At 40.5% G+C, this 26946-nt stretch overlaps 1 protein-coding gene across 13 annotated transcripts in view; it reads right to left on the minus strand.

The window, feature by feature from the left end:
• Window positions 1–26946, minus strand: part of tmcc1a (transmembrane and coiled-coil domain family 1a) — a 46927-nt gene that overhangs the window by 8315 nt on the left and 11666 nt on the right. For 3 of the 13 annotated variants that reach the window (XM_031753600.2, XM_039604502.1, XM_039604499.1), the window contains 2 exons: window positions 26467–26512; window positions 25153–26063 (listed from right to left, as the gene is read on the minus strand). In XM_031753600.2, coding sequence (XP_031609460.1) covers window positions 25153–25827 — 675 coding nt within the window. In that variant the 5' untranslated portion in view covers window positions 25828–26063; window positions 26467–26512. Of the gene's footprint in view, window positions 1–211; window positions 429–19806; window positions 21050–21101; window positions 21760–25152; window positions 26064–26462; window positions 26513–26946 lie in introns of those variants that run through there. The other 10 variants (XM_039604503.1, XM_039604506.1, XM_039604505.1 and 7 more) reach the window with 8 other exon arrangements.

Genomic DNA, 26946 nt, shown 5'->3' on the forward strand with positions numbered 1-26946 from the left:
ACACCGGAGGCTCACCTGTTTTCTGAGCGGCATGACTAATGGATGACAGATGCAATAGTCAACGCATCCGGGAGAAACTAAAGCTCCCGATTAATCACTTTCCTTGTAAACATTGAACAAGAATACAAAAAGAGCACCGAAAAACCTCTATCGTTAATAATAAAAAAAAACAGTAAAACGAATAAAACATGCGCAAAAAAGCGGCGCTCACCTTTCCGTTGGTCAAACGGAGGACTTTTTCCCAGTGCATTGTCCACACAGTGAAAGCGAGCTGTGCTTTTTCATCTGTTCTGCTCACACTTTCGTTAAAGTGTAATTGTATAAAACCCCCCTCAACGACTCAGTGAAGTTTCGCTCTGTAAGCTCCTGCCACTCCAGCTCTACCGGCGACTTGTTGTGAAAGTTGAAGCACACCTGAAACTCAGTGTACTTGGCAGCGCCTGAAGCTCCGCCCCCTTCTTCACTCCCTTTTCTGAGGGCGATGACATCATCCCTCTAGCAGCTGTCAAAGACAGCGCGGTGCATTACCTGGGACCTTTTCTTATACCTCGTGACTGAATTTGCAAAAATAAACACAGTTGGGAGCCTTACAATAGATCAGGCCACAAAAGCTTTGTCTGTGATTATTTGAAACAACTGATCTGGATCAGTTCTTTGTTGTTGCTGATTAAGTAGTAACTTTTTAACCTACTTTTTACTCAAGTACTGTTAAAACGAGTTCTAGAGAATTTCAGCTTCATGATACCTCAGTAGTTTTTCTTCCAATACATTCATTTTAAAACTCTAGTTAGTATTTGCTGTGCAGATTTTACATATTTTTTTCATACTCAGGAAGAAATTGTTATAATTTACTCTAGTGTGACCAACAGTAAGTTGTACTTACACATAAGGTTGTGGTAAAATGTTTACATACACTCATTGTGGGCATGAGTGTCAAAGTAATTTTGGGCTTTTAATTATTTCTTTAAACTGTTCTTTTTCCAGGGTGGAATGATTGTACAGCATACATCTTTAATTGCTTTAAAAAACAAGAATTATATTCTGTTTTTTCCTCTAATCTATACAGGGTTAGACATATACATATAGGATCAAAAGTAAACATACATGCCTACTAATATTTGTTTATATATCCCTTGCAAGTGCATCTCAACCAGACACCTTTTGTAGTCATTAACAACCTTCTCGTTGGATATTTGAGCACTCTTAGCAGAATTGATTCATTTAAAATTGTCGGTTTCCTCTCCCCAAAGGCGGGGCTTATGGGAGACCATTCAAGAGGTTACTCCTCCAAACATGCCTCTTGTCACTGTGACTAAATAGCTCAATCTTTGTCTCATCTGACTATAAAACTTTTCTCTAGAAGGAATCTGACTTGTCCATGTGGACAGCTGCAAATTTCAGTCGAGCTTGAAGGTATCGGTTTTGACCTTTCTTGATCTGGATATTCTAAATAGTATGTTACGACCTGGCCTAGGGGTTAAAAAAATGACAGAAATGGGTAAAAAATATTTGAGATCAGAAATTTAAGAGGTTGTGTAGGGAAAACTAAGAGTCTGGACTGTCTGTCATAGAGGAGTACTTAATGGCAAGAAAAACTAGTTAGACGTCCCTTTACAACAGCATGTGCACGCGCATGCACACACACACACCCAAGGGCACATTCCTCTGAGTACTGGTCAAAATTACCAGCAAGAAAACAACAAATTTAAACTTGTTCACCGACTGGTTTTAAAATCAAGTGGGCTTTGTATTGTGTTGATGACTATGTGGCTACATTAAGCAGAAGAAGACACATCTATGAGTCCATTTAACCGGCACATTGTGTACGTACAGTAAGTCTAATCATTATTAAAGCTTCCTGACATCAAGCCAAGGTGATCGAGTGAGCTGGAGAAGTGGAATAGCCTGCTGGGCAAGCACAGAGAGTATGAACAGGTTTCAGAAGAGCACCTGGTCTGTTCATGGCCACAAACAAAGCAGTATTGCTAACCTTATAAGAGCGAGCATGAATGAAGCACACACGCTTGATTTGGTTTTCCCCTTTTTCTTCCAGGTGACACAATAACTGCATAATCAAATGTCTGCCCAGTTACTAAAGATAAAGAGAGCAAAGGACAAATAAGCAGTATACTTTGTACTGGAGGACCCTGCAGTGCAGCACAGATAGATTTCAGACATTGTGATAAGAAGCCCTAGTGACCTGTACACACTGGCACCAAACCAACGTACTGATCTAAAAAAAAAAAAAACCCGAATTACTATCAGCACATTTCTTCTGTTAGGTAAAGCGAAGAAACCAGTTCAAGCAGTAATGATCAGCTGTGTGCCTTCCCGGCTCTAAAGACAGGTCACGGATCCGCCATGACTGGCCACTGGAAGATATGATCTAATATTACCACACACATAGCAAAGCAATGCTTCATCCCTGGCTTTCAGTTACTAAACAAATCAGCATTGCCTGTACGATCAGTGTCATCTTCAAATGTCTGACTTTTAGTGTGACTAATCATGCAACAAATTAAAGATCATGAGCTGAAGGATCAGGCTAATTTCCCTCAATTAACATAGCCAAACATGTCGATGTGCTGAGCCACTGAAGCAAGAAGTGACACGCACTGCACCACTGGAGTCTGTGCAGCCTAATTAGGGATGTTTTGTGTGTGTGTTTGTAATTTTGGGGAGGAGGGTGATTAGACTTTATCAGTTAAAGTGACAAACAAAGGGTTTGTATGGACTTGTCCCCTGCCCTTCAGCTCCTTGCACACACACACGCACACGCACACATACTTCAGAGAAAACCTACTCTACCTATGTCCCAAACCGGGGCCACAGGTTGGTGTGTGTCACAGCCGCTGATCCAGTAAAGCTTGTTAGAGCCATGAAAGGCCACCGCTGACTTAGCATGGATCGACCACAGGCCTGGGAAAAGCCGAGCTAAGCCTAAACACCGAGACCTACGAAGTAAACCTCACACAAATAGGCATTTAGGCAAAAATTTACAAAGCTAATGGTGTTAGATATGCATCACATATAATTAGACACATGCAACAAGAACATCTTGTACTACCCATCTCACTCTCTCTGAACTGCAGAGGACACATGCCCCAAAATCCACTTTGCTCAATGTAGGTCACCGAGCAGAAATTAGACTGTCATACGTCTCTTTCCTATTTCTTATGATCAAAATGTTTCACTTCTCCTTTCTTTCTACACCAGATACATCAGGTGCTCCGTCTGTCTCCTCTGAGTTGAGTTTAATGTGTTTGTTGTTTTGTGAGTTAACTCAGGTGAGATCGGGCACAGCTGGAGTCAGGATGTTCTCGTGGACAAACAGTGGAAATACACACAGTCTAAGGATCTTGTCGCACGCTGATGATATCTACACCCTAACCAGATCAAGGCCAGTGGAATTTAAAACTCCACACTGACCTCGACTGTTGCTTGCTGTTTAAATATGTATGTCTGTCACACTAAATGTTTCAGAATGAAACAAAATTATCTTCCCATTTGTTATGTTTGAGATTCATAGCTTATACAACAGGCTTACGGTATTTTATGTAAACATTACAACGCAACGCAACCACGGCACAGCTCACTGTTGTACTTTATGCAAGAAACACCTAAGTGACCCCACCACGTTCTATGTTCCTTGCTGTCAAGTTCAGGTTTTCACTATTTGTGTGTGTGAATGCAAAAGTACAGTACCTTGTTATTCATTAAGCCCCGCATTCTAGTTGTGGGCTTCATGTGTTGTTAGTTTGTGTTCCTTAAGAAGCAGCAGTTTCAAATAGCAAGATGCAAAAGTGATACTCCGAGGATGTTGCAACTCCATGTTTCTGAGAAATCTGCTCTGATCCACACCTCTCCTATTATAATATTCCCCGAAGTGTGAAAAGGTGCCTCCCTTATAATTCAAGTCATATCAGTAAGTTGAGTATGTTATCTACAGAGTCCAATATCCATGAAGGATGAGAACTATTGTAAGAGGGAGGATTTTTAGAGACCCTCTGAGCTATCCCTTTCAGCTCTGTTCATTTTGCACTACACAGCCGTCGCCTCTCCATTTATATGACTCGTATCTCTCTGACTTTATTAAACACCCTGCATCAAAGCCGATCATCTGTGACTGTCTGAACTTCACACTGCTGATTAGTTGATCTGATCTTTAACCGTACAGCGTAGATATCAGGGAGTGAACACAGTCATCAAAGTAACAGCTTAACAGTACTGAGTGATCTTTGCGGTAGGTTATGTGTGAAATAGGCCTTTAGTGAAACGTTTGCGGGCCCAAAAAGTGTGGTGCTGCATTTAATATTTATTCATTGTAATTTTAATATAAAACATTTGTGCATTGGACTACTATGTGCCACATTTAACCCCAACCCTATTTTCTGCTGCCCTGCATCACCATCTTGTGATTTCAGTTGAAATTGATGATTTGATGAAAATCCACTTGTTGTTTCTTTTAAGTGTATCCAGCGTGGCAACAATGAACTCCATTCACAGGATATGGAAAATTACTAAACTCCATGTGATGCTGAACAAGGGGCAGTTTACTCAACACATGCACTCGCGAATAGCTGAACGCACAAAGTTTCATCACTAATCACTATAATACAGCCAAAGCCTAACAGTGCACACACTAAGGAAAGGAGAGTGCAAAAAAAAGTCTTTTCACTACTGCAAAAACACTTCAGGACAAAATCCTTTTTCAGAGCAAGAGATCTGTGTTTTATTTATTACAGACACGGTGCACACAGCACTCTTATTTGAACTGATATGTAAGCAAGCACCATATCACTATAAACACCTATCCTGTATTCAGCTCACAGTCTTTACAAACATAACAAACAACCTCACACACTATATACACAGGTGGAGACTCACTGTGGTGTTGGGGGTAGGAAGTGGAGAGGTGTCAGCAGTTACCAGGTTAAGGATGACCTCCATGAGTGGGACACGCATGCGTGCAGCTTGGAGTGGAATATTTGTTTGGTCTCTCTATTTGTTTGTGTGTCTCTTGGGGAAAAAATACAGTGAAAGGAAAGGAGAGGAGCCTGGGTCTGGCAGAGCACACATCAGTCAGGACACTTCTCCCAAAAAAGGTCCACTTGACTCAAAGTCCACAGTTGCAAAGACCCCACTGGACATGGAATTACTGCTGGCTTGATTGAATATCCAGAATCCATAAAATGCTCAGTCACTCCAGCAATGTAGCATGACTACCGATAGCTGCAGAGTCTACATTATGTTGTGCTGCTGGTTCACAGGGCTGCTGCTCCTCAAAGCCCATGGACGAAGCTTGAGTTCAAACACAAGCTTCAGACAGAGAGCCTATGCAGAGCCAATGCACTTCGACAGGCACGACTCCCACAGAGAGCGTACATTAGTGGAAGAAGAAAGACTCCTCTGGACCAATGAGCCCATCTAACGCAGGTTTGGGGGTGGGTGACAGTACAGAGAATGTTAATCATACGAAGGCTCGCTGCGCTGGATGTAGGCTGGGATAAAAGCAGGGAGAGTTTACTGCGAAGTTAAGCGTTCAAAGCGTCCATCGGGCATAAAATCCTCAGACAGGGGAAAAGAGAGGCAGAGAGGCAGAAACCCAGAGAACGGATGTGAGGGGAGCAAAAGGAGCACAGAAGAAAAAAAGATCCCACCAGGAGCTGTCAGTGAGAGGGAGACGGAGTGAGAGAAGGCGCAAAGGAGAGAGGGGTTGTGAGAAAGCTTCATGAAGGGAGGGAAGGGGGGGGGGGGCTTTTCTTCTGTTTGAGTTTCTAGGCCAGTTCAGCTCCAAAACATTAGCTAGCTCAGGCAGAAAAAAAGGAGAGAGAACTTTTCCATTCCCTCTTTTTAATTATCACAGTTTGATTGTCTCAGCCAATCAGTTTACTGAGTGATCACGCTGTAACAAATCACCTTCTGCTGCCTATGTGCACTAACAGACTGGACTAGATGCTTCTACTGATCAAAAAAGAAAAGGAAAAAAAACCCCCCCACACTGAACAAAATAACTGTCCAGCAGAAATGCACTAATGCGTGGATAATTCTAGTTTAAGTTGGAGAAATCAAACAACAAGAAAAGACTGACATTATACAGTTGTATGATCATCACAAGGCTGCAATTCAAAAAATATAAGCCTATAATTGGGTCCCTGCGCTACAAAACAGTGGAGTATTGGTAATTTATAGAGAGGATGGCCATAATTAGAGTGCAAAACAGTGTTTGTTAGTAAACAGTCCAGAAGAACTGAGACGGCACACAGTTGTAATTTTGCGTTCAGGTTGATCATTTTCACTGCATTAAAGCACAAATTGGCATCCAAATATACTACAAACACCTTTTTATGAGCCTCAGTGTACTTTTCATCAGAATGAAACTGTGGTGTACAATTAGGTAGAAAAAAAAGAAAGAAAAAACAGTGGAAGTAGTGGGTGTAGGGGGAATGGTGTGGAGAGGTACGGCAGGACGAGGGCAACTGAAGACTTCTGTGCCCAAGCCGACAGGAGGAAGAGGGCAACAGGAGCACGAATACAGGCTTTAATGGGAAAGCAGGAGGAGTTTGGGGACCGGAAGAGAGCGGGTAGGAATTAGGGAGAAGAGTGCTTATATAAGAACAAGTCCAACTCGCTGTGAGACGTGTATAGTTGACCCCAGTACTGAATAAAAGGGACACATGGCAGAATCTGTGGTTTCAAATCTGAGCCAAGGCTTTGGAAAATAAAATAGGTTAAACTATATCTGCACATCTGTAGAGCCACTGAATAATAATATTTTCCCTTTACTGGCAACAAGTCCCATTCAGACAAACAGTATATACTTTTGACTGTCTCTTTAAGTTTTACCTAAAGAAATGGGTAAGTAAACTCTCCCTAAGCATTAAATTACTTTAATAGTGATTACACTGATTTGCTAAAAAAATTGGATTACTAATACCAAGTAATGTTTGCTATAGTGCTGTCAGTTAACCTAGTTTTAGGGTTACTTTTTACTAGGGTAAAAAGTTAACCAGTTAACTACCAGTTACCAGTTAACTAGCTGAGTCTGGCAGTTTTGCAAATAGTAACAAACTTTAAAAAGTAATAATTTAAAGATGGGTGAATCTTCACTTTGGAAAAACCTATAAAAACATGTACAGGGAGCACAAGTACAGACAAATCTTCTTAGAGGCGTCTTAACCGTAACTCTTTAGTTGTTCTGGGAATCCATGACTGGAACTTCTGACAGGTGTTTTCCCATCAGTTGCGATTAAATGACACACATTTTTTTGCTCTACTGTCAGTGTCATTCCAGCCTGAAGACAAATTCTCTCGCAGGGCAAATATGGCCTTCAGCGACTCCTGGCTATCCAGGAATGATCAAGCTTTCACAGTGACTCAGCATAAACTTTGGTGGGATTAACAACATGCAACAAATAGCAAAGTTGCAATGACACAAATCACAGGTGGTGGTGCACTCATGTCGTGACAAGTGACTGACACCGGAACAGAAATAAATAGAGACGCTAGCCTCAGAGGCAGTTATACCTCATTAGCACCACATTAGCTGGCTAAAATTAGGGGACAGAAAGAACAGCTGTGACTCACTTTAAGTGTTATTTACAAGGACAGAAATTAATTACTAGTAGCTACACATTAACTAAGACAGTAATAGAAGGATTATATGTCTTTACAATACATTAAAGTGGCACCAAAAGTAAATAATAAATAATGAATCAGGTTGTCAAAGGAAAAAGCACCACATTACCTCTTGAATTAAAAAAAAATTGGAAAAGTTCAGATTTTTCAACTAACTCTGTCCATCTTCATCCACAAGTGCCCTGGATTTAATTAAAAACAACTCCACAAACTGGCAAAAACAACCCACTGAGCTCAGGAATCAAGCAATAAAAATTTTTCTAAAATAAGGCCACTGTGTTCACCAGATCAGAAAATAACCTAATCTTCCACTTTTCACAGTTGGGTTTATTGGGTAAAATGTTCAAAAACAGAGGTCTTGATTTATAACAGAAGGAACACAAGCAGAGCAATGAAGACCAGCAGCCAACTGGGACCCCCCCCCTAAAAAAACCAAAAAACCCCACAAAAAAACAGCAGGAAGGATTGCTTCAGAGATCACGAGATCCATTTAATTTAACAGAGGATTAGAAACAGGATCAACAAATAGTGGTTCAAAGAAAGTGCAGTATGCTGAATAAGCTAAAAGAAAGACGACCAGGATTAACTCTGCACATATAGACAGTAGACGGTTGAATGACCCAAAATTTAAGCTACAAGGGGAAAACCAACTAAAACTTAATAAAACATAAAGATGTGACAGTCATGTCTGTGACTGTTTTAGCTGAACTGTATTTATCAATACGACACAAATGTGGGATTGAACCTTAAACAAAGGATCAGCCAAATCAAGCGAAAAAATGAAAGTGACAGAGGTAGTGACAGAATATTTCACCATGGAGAAAATAAAAGCTCTAAAATACCCCTTCCCAGAGTCCTGACCTAAATCCCATAAAGCACCAATGGGATCGCTTTCTGGGGGGGGAAAAAAAAAAAACCTGAAAGCAAAGCTGGCTGAAACTCAGAGGAAACTCACAAAAACTAATAGAGAGAATATTTTATTCCATTTTGTGTCAAAACACAGTTCTGTCTTCATTTTAGATTAGACATCTTTTGCATATTGTGGAATATTTAGCCTTAACTTTATCCTTAACATTTTGATATCAGATTAAACGTAATTTATATAATTTATATATTATTTTGACTTGTTGCAATACTTTTTAGGATACCACTAAGGAGTTAAGATTAATACGCATATATCAGCTTCACTAAGAGACATCTGGATTGTGCATTGAAGAGCAAAGTTGGAAATGAATGTAAATTAATTTCAGTTCATATCTGCGTGAATATAACGAACATTTTTGGCAACAAGGTCAGTAAATGAAATGCTTCTGTGACCTGTCATTCCATAAGTTTTATTTAGAGCCAGTACAATTACTCACATTATTAAAAATAACAAAGAACTGCCTTGCAGAGATATAGAAAAGGGGAAAGACCTGCTGAACTGGTGATGTTTAAAGTCAGTAAAGAGTAAGCATGCTTTTCCAGTCAATGACACACCTTTAGGCTACTATGATACATCAGTGACTTTCCTACATAGATTGATTTGTGATATCCTCTAACTCAGCGGTCCCCAACCTTTTTTGCCTCACGGACCGGTTTATGCCCGACAATATTTTCACGGACCGGCCTTTAAAGTGTCGCGGATAAATACAACAAAATAAAACTAGTACCGGTACCGAAAAAAAGAAGATTTATTCATAACACACGTGAAAAGACCCAGGAAAACCGAGTTAATGATTAAAAAGATAACAAAATAACGCTGAAAACCGATAAAAACCATGAAAACCATACATTTCACACCTGAGCCTCAACTCTCGCGGCCCGGTACCAAACGACTCACGGACCGGTACCGGTCCGAGGCCCGGGGGTTGGGGACCACTGCTCTAACTGGTTTTTAGCCAAAGCCAAAGGAAACTCACCAGCACTGTAATAAAGTCATCAACATACATTCATCGGCCACTTTATTAGGCGCAGTATGCCACTGGACCCCCTCTGCCTTCACATCCCAAAGGCGCTCTATTAGATTGTGATCTGGTGACTGTGGAGGCCATCTGAGTACAATGAACTTTTTTTAGATGATTTCAGTTTTGTGATATGATACATTATTCTGCTGAAAGCAGCGATCAGACAATGGGTACTTTAACTTTATTTTTATTTATATAGCACATTTAATAACAACAAAATGTTGGCCAAAGTGCTGTACAAAGATACACTGTGGTACAGGGTACACTGTGGTCATAAAGGAATCGACATGGGCAGCAACCCATGTGTGGTTTATGCTCAACTGGTACTGAAAGTGTGACTAGCAAATATCCCCCATGCAATTACACTGCCACAACCACCCTGTACCACTAATACAAGGCAGGATGGATCCATGCTTTCATGTTGTTTACACCAAATTCTAACCTCAACATATAAATGTCACAGCAGAAATTGAGACCCATCAGACCAGACGCAATTTTTCCAATCTTCTATTGTCCAATTTTGGTAAGCCAGTATGAATTTAAATTACCTTTCTTCTCCATTCTGGTCCTCAATTTGTAGTTCAGCAGGTTATCTCCCTAAAATGCAATGAAGTGCTGCCAAGTGATTAGATATTTTAAGTTAAACAGCAGTTGAACATGTGTACCTAATAAAGTGAAGTTTTTTTCACAAAGCTTAAGTTTAAGACGTTTTTTCAGTCAAATAAAAGGAAAATGTATTGGTTTCAAATGCGCTTACAGAGAATGTATAAAAATAATATACTAATGCATTTCTATCTCTAAAACACCTGTGATGGAATAAACCACACCGCCTGTTATGGTGACATTTAAAGCTCAAGTCTGATGTATCTGTATTGTCCTTTTTAAAAGTTTTAATTAAAAACTAAAAACACAAGTTTTAAACTAAATTAAGGATTTTTATTTTTCTTAAAAAAATATACTGTTTTGATTTAACAGTGCTGTGAGCTGATGACATCACACACAAAGACACAGAAAACAACTTGTGTGGAGGTGTTTACTCAGCCAGCGCACAGGACCATAATAATGGAAAGTGTCGTTCAGAGGACAGAGCTTAGCGCTGAATTAAAGCCAGGTCTGTGCTCCAAAGCCAAAAAAAGTTCTGGAAAAATCCAGAAGAGACAAAGAAGAGACTGGGTCTGATGTAACTGGACTATGGTTTGGGAAAGGATAAATTCTCTAAGTTTTATAAACAGAAAGTTCTGCAAAGATTAACAATAAAATGCAAAACCCTAACCAAACCTTAACCTTGAGCTTTTATAACTGGAGCAACAAGTTACATGTATTTGTCCTTGTGCAAAGGAAATTGTGCATCTAACTGCAGAATTAAACAAAAGTTGTTAGTTTTTTTATGCAGGGGTAACACCACAACTCGCTCCATGTGACAGTAAGTTGTGTAGTATGGTCTGGTGGCAGGAGATGAGCAGTTACATAAAGGCAGAAGACTGAGAGGTTTGTCCGCACAGACTGATGGTAATTCAAGCCTAAAAGAGGAGATAACCATGACTCGGGCCTCTGGCCTTCTTCAACAATACCTTCCCCCATAACAAAAAGCCCTCTTTCCAACTCTGGCTGTCCAGTTCTCACTAGTCTAGGCTCCAGTATAATCAATGGCCCTATTAGCAGTTACATAAACCCCTGAGCACTTTATACACAGGGACATTTATAACTGGTGGCATCCAAGAGTGTGAAACATCTTCATAGCCAGCCAATTCCTGGCTTCGACAAGAGCCAAACAGGAAGGAAAACAAAGAAATGTCCATAACAACAACCCAAACAATTATCTGTTATCATGTCCTGTGCTAAAACTGACAACCGTGAATGCAAAACATTCGACATCTGACAAGTAATCATGTGTGCAGAATGAATTTAAGTATTACCAGATTTTAGATGTTGGATCAATCAAATCATTAGAAGGGTTTCATGTGTAGATTGATGTATACAGTCGCTTTCCTGAACTAATGATATACTTTACCTTATTTTCACTGGAGCTACTTTTTGCTAAGCAAATACTATAAAAATAGTCCCAGGCCAGCACACTTGTTCAGGGCCTACTGTAGAGACCATGGAAAACTACATATACATGGCATGCCCATTTACCTGCAGTAATGATAGCCTCATAAAGTGGGTGAGGCCATTACACGGGCTGATATCAGCCTAGTACAGACGTAGCCGATATCTGTCTATTCTTCAGCTAATATGTAACAAAAAACTGCAGTACAGAACTACACACAATGGTTTAGAAGTCATGTAGACATCAATGTCAACACAGCAGCCATACAGTTTCATAAAATACTTAAATATCTGTATTGTAACAGCCTCAAAAGGCCTGTATGTTGTAGTACCTGAACCTTTTTGTTGTTTTTCTGGTTTTCCATTAAGTTTCTAAATCTGAATGTGGTATATGTGAGTAATGGATGTATCAAAGTGTACACAGCAAAGCAGTGTGCGTATACGTGCAGGAAAACATAAGAGTGCGTACATGGGGAGACACGGTGTTGGTCTATTGGTGGTAGCTGGCATTTATTGGCCCTGCTTCTGTTTATACTCAGTCATCCTGGTTATGCAACGTGGAACAGAAAGGGCACCGACCCAAAATGCAGACTTAGTCTGGCAGGATGCTGCACAATGTTCGGTACCATGGGGCAGTATGTAAGCCCAAACACAGCCAGCCTATTCATAAGCAGGAAGATGAAGAATCCAGAACAAGCAGTCCCAGCTTTTTGGCCCTGGAGGATTATTTAGTCTGGCCTCTTCTCACTTTTCTCACTCCCCATTTTGCCTCTGTGTTAATCTCACTACTCACTTTTAAGCAGACTTATTGGATGCTCTGGCCTCTGGGTACTGTTTCAGAGGTTTTGCAAGCCTCCACTAAGAAGCAGCTGATTTCATAACAGGAAGACAGATAATGAGTAGAGGCACTTGTCTAGTAGGAAGCTTGTGTCGTTACAGGGCAGCTAAATCTAATGAAAATCTTCTTCTCTCATTTCCAGATTAAGACTATCTTGAAAAACAAAGTTGGGTGGCTCTGGGTATCTTGTCTACTGAGACTAATTTCACAACACATGCACGCAAACGTATTGTTTGATTCCGTGCATATGTTATGCATGCATTTCCTGAGTCATACACACAAGTTGTGTGACTCAGGAAATACACTGCTTGGGTTTCTTTGGTGAAAATTAAACATTTTTCTTACTTACATATGCCATTTATTACTTTAATGATGGCCCAGTTCCATTTAAGTGAATCAATAGCTATGAATTGCCACAAATAATAGCATACTGAGACAAATAAATACAACCATAATTTATAACAGCTTTGTCTGCCTCTTTCCTGCCATTGCTACTCTACTTGCTCTCATTAAAGATTGATGCACCATATTATCTGACATATTCAACATAGGTCTACATTTTAATAAATAATACCTGGTTTAATAAATTAGTTTCTGCAGCTACTGAGATCAAGAGATCAAAACATAAAGCTAAAGAGAATCTCACAAATTTAGATCACAACCAACTACTCAATGAGTAGTTTTGCTTATTATCCACAAGGGGGAGCTAAAGCCTAACTATGCTACATGATGTGTGTCCACTGCTGTCCCCTGTGTTAGTGCTTTGTCTGGTATTTCATTTCCTGACAGGTTTCCTGTCAATAAACTCAAGGTTTTGTTGTATTTTTATTGCATTCTTCCCCTATCACTTATCCTGCTGACAGACGTGCAGGCCTTTGTTGTAACATAATTCAGCTCTGATTAGTGAGTAACATCAAAGCACACAGATGACTTGTTGGCTGATAATATGAACAGAGAGGAAGGAGGGACATGTCATGCAGATGGAAAGTAGAAATAATGTAATTGCCTATATTAATTTACAAGACAGGAGATCAAGAGATGAGATATTGTCAGAAAATTAAAGATGTGTCTATATCAATGAGGGGAAAAAGGCAACTACAATCAAATTCAATATAAACTCTCTCTTGACACAAAACACACAACTCATTTCAATGATGTGATGTCTAGTACAGAGGGGAGACCTTGTGAGAGGTGGACAGTGAGAAAATGGAGATTCCTGGGATTGCTACAAACTGACACACATGAGAATGAGAGGAATGGCTCTGGTTATTAGTAAAAAGGAAAATATGATGAGATTTCCCAAGAGATTCTGACCAGATTTGAAATGTGTGTGCAAGTGGGTCAGTGGAGCAGAGCTGAGCTCAGCGATAAATAGTTTCATCCATAATTCAACAGAGTCAGGCAAATGATATAGACTGCACAGGGAGTGGCAGGGATGCAGAGCACGACCTCTCCGAGTCTGTTTTTCTGCCCTCCATCTCTCAGAATGAGCAATTTCCCTTTGAAAACAATCTGCTGGTCTATCTGAAAAAGGAGCAGAAAACTAAACAAAACACTTCATCAGATAGATGCACGCTAGTTTATTTTGAAAACCAAGCTCAAGGAAATCAAATTCAGAGCTAATACTGGCAGCTGGATAAATGAAAGCAAGCAGTGTGCACACTAAAGATGGACCGGGACAGAGGACGGTGTCCGGGGAACAGACATGTAGGTTAAGGTTGACCCAAATATTCTCAGCGAGTGACTGACCAAGTATGTAGCAACCTTGGAACGGCTGAGAAAACAACAAAGACACACATGCGTGCCCACACCAGTGTCACATATACTCACATGAGGCCAAAGAGGAAGGACCAGCTGCAGGCCAAAAATAAATACACAAACGATGACCCACAGACACTTCTTGCTGACATGTGCACATATATGCACGCGACCTCATGCACAGACACCCAATTAAAACATTTAAAAAAAAACCTATGGTTAAAGTTAAATCATATTATTTTAAGAGGGGGTGTCAGTGTACTCAAGCGGCCACATAATTAAACATAAATACAAAAATGCAGTTCATCTCTGGAAAAGATCTGATAAAGAGGTCTAACATAAGCTACTTTCAACTGCTTCTTTTTCACAAGAGACAAAGAGGTGTAACAAAGTAACACGCAAGATTATGGAATATGGATTATAGATAAATAACATCATTCAGACACACTTGAAAGTGAACTTGGTTAATACTGGTTCAGACAGTTGTCTATTAATAGAAGAGGCAAAGAACCACAGCAGACTTCTTCCTCATTCAGACCCAGATTAGAAAACTAAGAGGGAATTGAGAGGAAAAACAAAGAACCTCAGAGATTTTCTTCTTTTCTCCACAAGTCTATCCATCTTTCTGATCAACATCGATCTTTACGCATACACCATTGCATCAGTGTTTCAAACAATCCTCTACCCCAGCTCAGCACAGAGGTCTTTCCTGTTTTCTTCCTTTCACACCATAACATCTGGAGGGACATTTCAACAAGAATTTCACACATAAAATGACTTTTTATTCATTAACTGTTAACCTTTGCTGTGAGCCTGAGTGCCAGACTAGTGTTGTGAATACTAACAGCATGCAGGACCGGAAAAAGGCATTGGCCTATATGTACAACTACATGAATATTCAAGAGCTTAATTAAACAGGCTGAGGATATGCTTCAAAGGGAACACAAACAGAGAGGTGGAGAGTTCAAGCACACACAAAGGAAAACACAGAAACACACACACACAGTGCATATGTATGCACACACTGCATACTAAAGCCTAAGCATGAAATCTACTCTAGAGATAGATATTTACTGTAAAGAAGTCCAGCTGGGGTCTGGTAAATTGTCTAATACAAGTACTTTATTCTGCCAAACTGCCAAATTCCAATTTTACATTAAAAGAGAATGAAAACAGGAAATAATCATAAGCAATAGGATATAAGCGAACAAGCGATATGATGCCATTCACACTTGACAAGAAAGTGCTTATTTACAAGGTGTACAACATTAGATTGGAAGATCTGGAAAACTGCACAGGAGTCTAATTTTAGGAAGCACTTCTCTCTCCTCTAGGAAGGTGTTATTGCACTACACAAGCAGATGAGGTGGCTGCGAGATCTGACAGCAAACCTGCAAGCATTCAGCTGAGTAAAGCTGCTGCGACCCTCTTTGAACATCACCCTGTTACCATGGAGACGGGTAACTGGCTACACTGTCTGAGCACTGGACACAGATGAGAGGAAGCCCGAGAGAGCGAGCGCTTAAGAAGGACTGCCTCTAAGACATGAAACAAGGAAAACAGTGACAAGGTAAAGGGGGGTGTGGAGATCAAAACAGTGAAGTCAGAAAAGCTGCTGAGGAAGTGTGACACATGAGTAACAAGCAGTGTAGCAGATTTACATGCTTGTTCAGCAAGGAAACTTCGGGTTTAATTTTAGATGCTGGGGGAAACCGCATGAGATTTCCCACGAGTGTAGAAATCTCAGAGTCTGAAAAATAAATAGAGAACTACAGGTAGTTGCATAAAAGGAGAAATCATTTAAATGTAGAACATTCGCTTACACATCCGCAAACGGACACGTATATTGCATGATTTTGGGCAGTCCAAGATGACAGTTTGAAATATCTCTAAATATATCTTTGGTTAAATTTGAAATGGTGACCTTACCGCATACTGTTCTGCAAAAATTGGACACAAATTCTTCTCACAATAATCATACTTCATTACTTCTACCAGTAATCTTTACAAAGCATCCAAGTGGGATAGGGTATGATGTGCCATGACACTTACTGGTTGGCAGGTCATTACAGACTCCAAATTTGCCAAAGTGTCAAGAAGTGGGGGAGACCTTACTGCAATCTCTGGAAACACCAAAACACCAGATGAGTAAATATCTTGCCAAAGAATTACATTTATCAGCCAAGTCAAGCACTGAAAATGTTCTGGTGTCTCGTAGTGGTGAAGAACCTGACTAAATTGGATGCTTATTTGAGGAAACGCATCAAATACTTGCACAGACACACAAAAGTCACAGCTAGCAAGTAATACAAGTAATGAGAGAGCTCAAAACAGGATGTGATAAAGAACAGAGCATCCATTGTATTAAATTCACTGGTGATATAAGCGTTTGCTTAGGTGATCAATGATCAGCCACAGTATAGAATTTAAATCAACCACAACACAAACACATCACTGATGTTTTAGTTGAACTTAATGATCTCAGAAGAAGCAGATAAGACAATATTTACACACTTACATGAACAGAAGAGAAGACTTTGTTTTCATAGATAAACGAAAGAAGAAGAGTGAGAAATGATGACAGGAATGAAAACTTTCCCCTACAATGCTAGGAGGGGAAAGTTAAGGAAGACAGAAGCATTTGAGAACAAATTTCAGTGTCTGCCTGAAAGTCAACAACATCAAAAGCTGCCAACTGATTGCTTTATGCTGCATCCTAATTTCACTGTAATAAACTGTCATAGTTAAAGTCAACAACCACATAGTCATGATGGTGCCCTGACAGCACACACACAAACACACAGATAGTGCCTGAAAACCAATTTGCTACAGGCTGGTGGTTAGTGAACAGGCTGGGATGAGATCACCTCCAGTGTGTACTAAGAGCACATGCTTCATCATCCCCGTGGCTCTCCCCTGCATCCACACACACAAACACACGCTCTCTCTTTGCTAAAAGTCCATCGAAACTCAGTTGTTTGATTATACACGAGTCTGACTGCCTGTGACTAAAGGGCAATCTGCTCTGGCAGGGGTTTGTTAAGACTTTACCATTCATTTGCATCAGCACTCTGGGTAAGCGAGACATCATGCTTGTCTTTTGCAGATTTCAAAAAAACTCAATGTCACTAAAATAGTTCAAGGATGAGCTGTTCTGTCCTGATGCAAAGGTCAAAAACGCTTTCATCAACACACAGCCAATAGCCTGAGGAGGTGAGAGATGATGGGAGTGCAGTGATGGGGATGTTAAAGTAGCAGGGACGGAACAAGCCTCGGGGGACCAGGTGAAGTTTGGGTCCTTCCACCGACACTTTTCCTCTCTGCTTTTCTCTTAAACACTGACACAACAACACACAAAAAATCAACCCTTCTTTAACGAGTCATTGCTTTTAACAAACACTTTAAAAAGCAGTGCTATTAGGGGCAGCTGTTAAAATTACCAATCATAAATGCATAATTGAAGTGTGAAAGCAATTAGCTGCTATGGATTTTTCAATTAATGAGTTTAATTTTGATGACTAATTTTGATTTAAGAAGCTAAAATACCTGCTATCAGCTGATTAACCGAAAACAAATAATTGTTAGACTTATTTTAGCAGTAACTTAATGTTTGAAAAAAAAAAAAACCATAGGAGTTTAATTTGAATTTGCAAACACTTACAAATTTCAGGTGCACTAAATGTCAAAAGTCAGCACAGAAAGAGTAAAAGATGTATGTGACCACAAACAGAGAGATCCACATATAGATGAAAATCTGTCACTTCCTCTATTCAACCAGTGCATTTGCGATTTCCCTGAATAGGCTATGTGAACCAGGAGCCCAAATGAAGCTATTACATAAACATCTATACTTTCCCAGACATCATTAACAATCTGACCACAGAAAACACACACTGAAACTGGCTACAACACTTACCGATTTAAAACCTAATGGAAACCCAATGGAGCACATGTCCCTTATAGACTACAGAAGGACCGGATTCTCCACAAAGAAAAGAATGAACTCTTTCATTATTGAAAGAGGAGTAATGGGGACTTTTTGGATCTCCAACCCACCCTCAGATCTGTTATTTTGTGATGCTAAGTTGCAGACAGTTCAGTTCGCATCAGTCCCCAGAGCTGCCTACCACCCTAAGATACTGCGGTTGGTGGGAAGGTATTACAACACATCCTCCAATCAATGCATCCAACAACTGTAGAGTCATCAGACACCTAGATGGATTCATCATGTACCACGTATCTCCCATATTAGGATTCCTACAATGGCTGCTAGTCAGAGATCAATTTGTCTCTGATCACATTGAAGAAGCTATAGATACAAGATGTTTACCTTAAGAAGCTCAGAGCAGGAGCAGCCATCTCTAAACTATATGTCAGGAGAGTAAAAAAAAAAAAGAAATAGCAAAACCTCATGCTAAAACGTGCCTGCATTTCACAGTGTTTGAATGGAAAAGGTGATACTGGTAAATTTAATGAGAGACAATGATACTATCAATACATAAAGAATCACTGTTGGGGTGTTTTAGTCTGGAGTTGATTACATGACTCAATGAATGACAATTTGACTAAGGAGAAAGAGCAACCTGTGCTTCAGAGATGCTACATCCTCTGGTGCATCCATCTTTTTAGAGAAAGATTCATACAACACGATTATGAAGCCTAACATGCCTCAAAGCTTTGTAACAATTAAATAAAGCCAGGAAAATCAAGGACACTGGACCTTAACCCCACTGAGCACATGGGGACAGTGCTGCAGAGATTAGCAAAGCTTCTGGTGGTCTGGCTGGGTTCAAATCCACCAGCCAGCTGGGCTCTTCTGTGTGGAGTTTCCATGTTCTCCCCGTCCCCGGTTCTCTCTGGGTACTCCGGATTCCTCCCATAGCCCAAAGATATGTATGTTAAGTAAACTGGTGTAACTGTGAGTGCTAATGATTGTCTATCTGCGTGTGTTGGCCCTAGAATATAGTGGTGACCTGACCAGGGTGTACCCCACCTTCCACCCCGTGACAGCTGGGATAGGCTTCAGCCCCCCAGCGACCTTCAACTGGCTAAAATGGATGGATAGAATAAGACTGAGAAAGACAGACAACACAACACTGTCATATCGTGTTAGGAAAACATTTATCAACAGGTTTTGCACAAGCTCACGGTGTCCCTGCCAGCCTGAGTTAATGTTGTCACTAAGGCAAAAGAGCTGCATATATTCTGAGATTCATGTTTAGTTTTCAGTCAAATTGTTACTGAAAATTACTACGGGATCAAAATTTTTGTATTAAATTCAAAACAAATGTAAAATATACTCAATTTAATATAATAAGCTAATTTAAACCATTTAATAACTAAATAACTTACCCAAAAAAAGTACATCCTATCTTACGATACAGTTATAACAAGACACACATTTGAGTGCATTTTCAGTTTGAATCAGCAAATTATAAAACTGTGCAGATCTGTGGCTTCTACTGCAGAGCACAGCATGCCAAAATAAAAATATAAACAACAGAACACAAAGGATGAACAGGAACACAGGTGTGCATGTGGAGACGTGGCTTAAGGGAAAGAGAAGGGGTCACCTACCCGACCTCTTTCCTTTCCAGTATTTCCCGACAGCCCACTTTTGGATGGGATGCAGATAGTGAGCATTCGCAGACAGGCCCTGGAGGAGATTATGATCTCCCAAGACAAAGACTGCTTCATCTCTCTCAGATACAAAACTCTTAGTGTGAGAGAAGTAGCCTTAAGGTTTGGCTGGTGTTTTTATTTCTACTCAGTAGCTCATATCACACCAGAGTCTACTCGGCTGTCCCTCACCATCTCCTGTCCAAAATGAGTCAGCCTTCCTGAAGCTGAGAATTTCGCACCTTGTAGCCTTTCACGTTCTGTATCGTTTTACTCCTACTCTATCGCTTTATCTCTCTTTGAATAGGACCTAGAGCAGATTATACTCTGGGTTCTAGTCTTTCTAAAAGTGACACTGTGCATCTGTCTGCCCGGAGCATTTGCGCATGTACACGCTGACATTTCTGAGCACATGAGCAACAACCCTCCACATCCTCTTATGATAGCATTATAACATGGTGTTAAAAACAAATAGTATGGGTGTAATCAGTCAATCAATTAATCAGCAGCTAATTGTAATTATATCTCACAGGCTGAGCACCACCTGCAGAACAGCAGGCTTTTAATGGACCTGCTGCTGATTTCCAACACAAGCCTTCTACTCAGTTTAACAGCACTGGCATCAGGGGAGAGATAAATTAAACCCATAGTCAGTTTTAGAGCAAAGCCAACGGAGTGTTATTGTAAGTGAGTCATAAATGCTCCCTAATAAGCAATAATCAAACACAACATTTACCAATAATTACGTCCCTCTGTAACGGCGCCAATCGACTTCATGCTACCAATCTTACCACTGGAGAATGAGTTACTGTTTAACAAGAGCGAAGATCAAGTGCAAACACTGATCACTCTGGTACTGTATGGACTGAATTGCTTAACAGCGAACGAAGGATCAAAAGAAAATCAGTTTACTATAAAGACTGCTGGTATCAAAGAAGTGAGCAAACAATGCTTTATACTTAATCATGAACTGCTTCTGCACATGACAGAGTCAGTTTGTTCATTTTGACTGCTCTTCTGAACAAAACTCAAAGAATCCCCAGTTTCTGGCATATTATCAAATAGCAGGAAGATGAAGAAAGGGAGAGAGATGGAAAAATGGTAATGCATGACACAAGTATTACAGAGATAATACAAGGCTGGCAGCAAAAATGTAATACAAACCGGGCTTCAGCTGTGAATGGATCTGTAGCATGGAGACAGGAAGACACATGGTTTTAGTGACTAAACAAGCCAAGTGTGTTTAAGCTTACCTTGGAGTACTGTCTACGAAGACTGAAGCGCTGCACCATCCTGACTGCCTGAGTGACGGACCCACAGCTGGATCCCCTGTTCTACTCCTCTCTGCTGATATCCTACCAAAGTACACACCGCCTCACATAGTACACTCCACACTCACGCCGAAGGCACACATGCTACCATCCTCTCCAAAGATCCATGTGCACACACATTTCTAGTCCACACCGCTTTAGTCGTCTACTATGCAAACACAAGTGGGGGGGGGGTGAAAAAGAGGGAGGGAGAGCAAAAGGAGATAATAACAGCTCAGCTGTATTGCCCTCTACTCATATTCACAGTGATCCCCTGAGCAACTCTCTTTCTCTCACAAGATACAGTCACTCAGACAAAATACTCACACCACATGGCTGTCTATACACAAAGGATTTTCAACACACACACACACACACACACACTCTCAGAGAATCTGGAACACAGATGAAATGAGGTCTTACATTCACACATGCACACAACCCTCCATATCCTCTTCTGAACACAGAAGTGATTCACACACAGCTCTCACTCATCTAGGACAAGGCAAGGTTGCCTCCTGCTTCCTGTCAGTAGGCTGAAGGGTGGGGTGAAGCGAAGGTGGTGGCAGAGGATGAGAGGAAGGAGGGGGAGATTGGAGAGGAGGAGGAGGAGAAGGAGGAGGGACCAGCTGACTATCTGTATTAACTCTCTCCAGGGACAGAGGAGGGGGACAGGGAGGGAAAGACAGAGGAATAATGAGGGGAGAGGGGAGGGGAAAATGTTCAGAAAGGGAGAAAGCAAGAAAGAAAAAAGAAGTGCGACGATCAATGAAGAAAATTGATCGTTCACCGAACATCCATCATTCTTGATGCAACCCTCAACCTCCACTAGCAGCAGACCTCACACACCTCCAAGGTCAACCACGCTGTTACTATGACAACCTAAGCAGGGCGTAGTCCCAGGAAGATAGTTTCAGGGTAACCACGGCGACCGCTCGATAACCTTAATTGCATTGCTGCGTTGTATTGCGGAGACATGACTATGATGGTAGTTAAGAGTAGAGCCAGACAGGTTATAACCTCTGCCAAGGTCAAGCAGCAGAACTCAGAAAGCCTGATGGTCGTCCATCACAGCAGCAAGACTAATGGAGCACAGATGTCTGGCTCTCAGCCTTGCTCTGTCACTCAAGGTGAGGTCATTCATGCAGGAATGAAGTATACTTGGTTTTACAGATGAAGAAAGAGGAGAGGGCTTTACTAAATTTAGCTCACACATTATAGGCTGCCGCTTAATGTGGATATCAAAGCCCACTGGTCTAGACTTACTCCCCACCACTGGCTTAAAAGCCAGATAGCCAGACATCCTTCTGTCTAAGACACATTGATACTTTTTCTTGGCATGGCTTACTTCATTAACCAAAAGGATCAGTCTGGTCTACAACAAACATGAGCTCATAAAGCAAACACTCCCAACACATGAACCAAGCCCAGTGCTGCTCACAGCAGGAAGGCTGATCTAACAGCGCCCTCTAGTGGTCATGAAAAACAACTGGAGTCAGGAACACCAAAGGTGGTTAAAGTCAGAACTTAAGGTCAATTTTTACAAGCAAATTAGGAAGAGAAAAGCACTTCCATTAAGAAACGGCAGCTAAATGGCGGAAAACAAGCCAATAATGGAAAAGAAAAACGAATATCAATGGCTTACACATTGTGGGGTCTGCAGTTTTAAATTTTTTTGCACCACAAAAAAGCGACAAAACAAAGCAGTGAGCAATGTCAATGTAATTAACACACAAGTTAGGGGATGAGATTTCATGGTCATTGAAACATCACCTTTTTTGTGGAATAGAAAAGTGAAAAAGTCAGATTTAAGTTTAAGGAACAGACATTGCAGAAATGTCACACCAGTCTACCCTTAATGATCCAGTTACACAGCAATCAAAAATATTGCAAATCTATTACACAAGTTTTACTTAATAGGTGAATTTTGAAGCTGGTAACTACTGAATTGCAGCAACTATTAATCTTCCTTTCCTCATGCAATCCTCATAGAAGCCACACCTTACAGTACTTTTGTGAATGAACATAAAGACAGCACAGTAATAAGGTGGGAAAGTAATTTAACTTTTTTTTTTATTGCTTAGCAATCCAGGTGACAACCTAATGAAGTTATTTAAGACAGAAAGTAGAAAGCTGTCTTCAAGCTAAACAGTATATTTGAAATATGTTCCATATAATTTATTTCAGAGCTTTGGAAAAGCTGAGTACAGAAAAATCATTGAATGAGTCGATGTGTAGAAAATCTGACTGTGTAGCATTTGCTGTAAGTGTAGGGCAAACCAAAACTCAAAGTGAGACTCATATGCAAAGGGTACTGTTAAGTTGTCACCACTGCCTGATAATAACAGCTATATTTACACGGGAATAGTTGTCGATTCCTGTCATTAAAAAAACCATTTATTATGTACATTCAGTGAAAAGGAATTGCTGTAAAACAAAGATGCAAACAGGTAAAATAGCTGTTTGCATAATTTTACAGGACATTTACATAATCTGCATCACATAAAATTACTTTCAGATAAACTTTTGGAAAGTATTTATACAAAGAACAAAGGCTGGATTATGACCTTTATTACTTCAAGTGGATGCATGATAGAAAATGATTTTTTTTATAATTAAATTAAAACAAGCTAAACCTCTAGTTGTGTTCATATGGGCATGTGCCTATTGTTAATCCTGAGCCTATATTTCAACACTGACTGAACCTGCTGTTCTGGAGTCCCATGCAGCTCTTTTGCCCATCTCTTGTGGCTCACTTTGGTTTAGTTTTTTTTTTAACTGATAAATATGAACATGGAAATTAATTGGATTTTTTTTTCAACATCTGAACTTTTATTCATCATTTAAGTGACTGCAAAAATGTGCAGCCAATACAAGGATTTTAAAGAAACACTTAATATGTCTGTGGCCTGATTGTCTTATTCTTTTAATTTTGATGAATCTCATTTTTCATGGCTGTCATAGATGTATATACAATTAAATGACTTCAGTAACCAGTAGATATGAACTCCAAACAATACGTGGACAGACTTATTCACTTTCACTGCCTCTATGTTGGCTTACTGGAATGCTTGCTCTGTGGCTGGAATCAAAGATGGACTGAAGGGCAGAGATATAGCAATTTTATCCAATTTAGGTCCAAAATTAAATTTTATTCTAAGCTTGTGAATAGATACTCCCACTCTACATGGTCAAATGCCTTCTCCACATCCAGGGAGAGGACACACTCAGAGGATGGAGAATATAGTATACTGAATAAATGGATATATTGAAATAACAGATATTAAAATACAAGTGGTAGAATTCAAATTGGCCATAATATCTTTATAGTCACTCTTCTTTAAAGGTCGACTCTTGGCTAAAAAATAAAATATATTGTTCAGTTTTGTTGGTAATAAATAAGTGAATAAATAAAAGTACATAATAAGTAAACTTTTTTTGATGCTTTAGTTCTGTATTTTTACACATGCAACACAACATATGTTATTATATTATAAAATTAAAAATGCAAACAGCCCACTGCAGAGTGATCACATGTGGTAAAAGATTTGAATTATTTATACCTATTACTGAGGTTAATGTGCTAATTTATATTTAATAGGCTGCCACCTTTATTATAATATGTCAAAAGTTGCTCGAAAATGTCTCTCTTGATAGTAAAGTTAGCCAGACCTTGGAGTACATTGTTATATCTGCTGCACATGTGTGTGCATGTGTTTTGCTAGCAAGCTAGACATATGGCCTTGAATAATAGCTCAATTTTGCGAGAATAATAGTCAGCATTGGGAAAATCCAACAGCAGTAATGACACAGAGCAGGCCCATCTCAGAGCGTTCACTGCTGAACAGCAGGGAAATTTACATTAGCAGCAAAATGAACCTCAGCTTTTGTTTGACAGTTCACTGACAAATGAGGTGTGACACTAGTGAAAAGAAAAAAGAGGCACATCGATAAACTTGTGTAGTGATTATGATTAATGACTGCTGTCACCTACCCTGTCTGTCTCTTCTGTGGACTGGTAACCTGATGACAGCAATGCATCGCCGCTGGAATATCCTGGGGCAGGGCTGCTGGGTGTGGTATCGGTAGTGGAGGAGGAGCGTGGGCGGCTAATATGCTGCTGTGGATCATGGGTGTAGCGGCGTTGCGGGGCTTGAGGGCTACCTTTCAGAAGAGGATCACGATCTCCACTCCCAGATCCCGACCCAGAACCCTTACTTTGCCGGCTCTGCAGGCTGGTCCCACGCCTCATCATGCCTGCAGCGGCTGAGCCCTGGCCAGCTGCAGAAGGAACCATAGGAGCAGAGAAGATGTCAGAGTCAGGACAACAAGACCCTGAGGCATCCTCGGGAGCACAAGGGGAAGTGCCACATGCTGACACCACAGAGGAAGATGAGGAGGATGATGAGGAAGTGATGGTGGAGCGAGAGAGGGAGAGACGTTTACGCTGCTGTTGGAACAGCTGCTTCAAACCCTGGCCAAGAACCCCCATGCTCGCCCTGGCGTTTTGGCTCATCTTAATCAAGGAAGGGTGATCTGACTCGGAAAAGGCCCTCTTCAAACCTGAGCCTTGTGACCCCCTTGTCACAGAACCTGAACTGGGTCCCACCCCCTCTGGCTCCATTTGACTTTTCTCCCCCTGCTGCATATTTCCCTGCTGACACTTCATGAATAGCAGGGAGAATCTGTCCAATCAAACAACCTGCGAATGCCTCCCTTCCTCTCTGTCAGGCATGCAGATGGTCAGACTAGATCACTGACTGAGGGGAGAAGACTAGAAAACAGCAGAGGACAATGGAAGTGGTGATGGGACTGTGATGGGAGGGTTGGATCAGCTCATTGGTGGTCAGAGGGATCCAAAAGGTAGCATGCATCTTTGACTCAGGAACAAGTGGTCATTCTGGTCTAACAGAGAGAAAGGAGATGGATTATGAGTGGATGAAAAGGTACCTAGATCCAAGTGCAACCCCAACTTTCACATCAACAACATTTGCATCTTAAGATTTTTGTTCCAGTGTTTGAAAATAATTGATATCAATTCAATCTCAATATGTCATTATCAGTTATTAAGTAGGAATAAAGTTAAGCTGGATCTTGGCAAACTAGCACAACTAGCACAAGTACAATAACACAAAAGAGGCAAGAAAAAGACAAAAAATAAAGTATACATAAGTGTGCAGGTTAAGATTATAAACAGCCTGGATGGGAAGCAATCAGAATAGTAAAAAAAAAAGGAGGAGATGAAAAGAGGAGTGAGAGAAGGGAAAAAAGATGATGACTAACATCAGAAGGAGAAAAACCCACCTACCATCAGCCAAACTGTCATTCTAATGTGACTCACTCTTCTGGGTTACCTAAGAGGGAGATGGACAGATGGAAAAAGACCAAAGATTGAGTCATTTTTAAGATTCAGAGTTTCAATCATCAGTCGTTGACTTCATAAGAAATATCAGCGCCTCTTCCTGATTCCAATCAGTTCCCGTGAATATGTACGCTCTACCGAACAGAAGATCTAGGATAATGGGAGGCACACCTTTATGTATGTTTGCATGTGTTTATGTGCTTCTCAAGGAAGTAATTTCAAATCCCCAAAGGCAATTTGTCCTTGCCCTGAGGAAGTATCGAGGGACAAGGATTTCCTCACCAGGAACAACATATATAGTGTCACAGAGTGCATGATATCCTGCACCTTCTGACACAATACAAGTCATTGGCAAAACTAACAGAGAACACACCTGCTAAAATAGAAGCAGTCTTCCTTATTGGTTGATCAGTGATCACCTCATAG

Source organism: Oreochromis aureus, linkage group 20 (genome assembly GCF_013358895.1).
Source record: "Oreochromis aureus strain Israel breed Guangdong linkage group 20, ZZ_aureus, whole genome shotgun sequence".
In the NCBI taxonomy this organism is placed as follows: domain Eukaryota; kingdom Metazoa; phylum Chordata; class Actinopteri; order Cichliformes; family Cichlidae; genus Oreochromis; species Oreochromis aureus.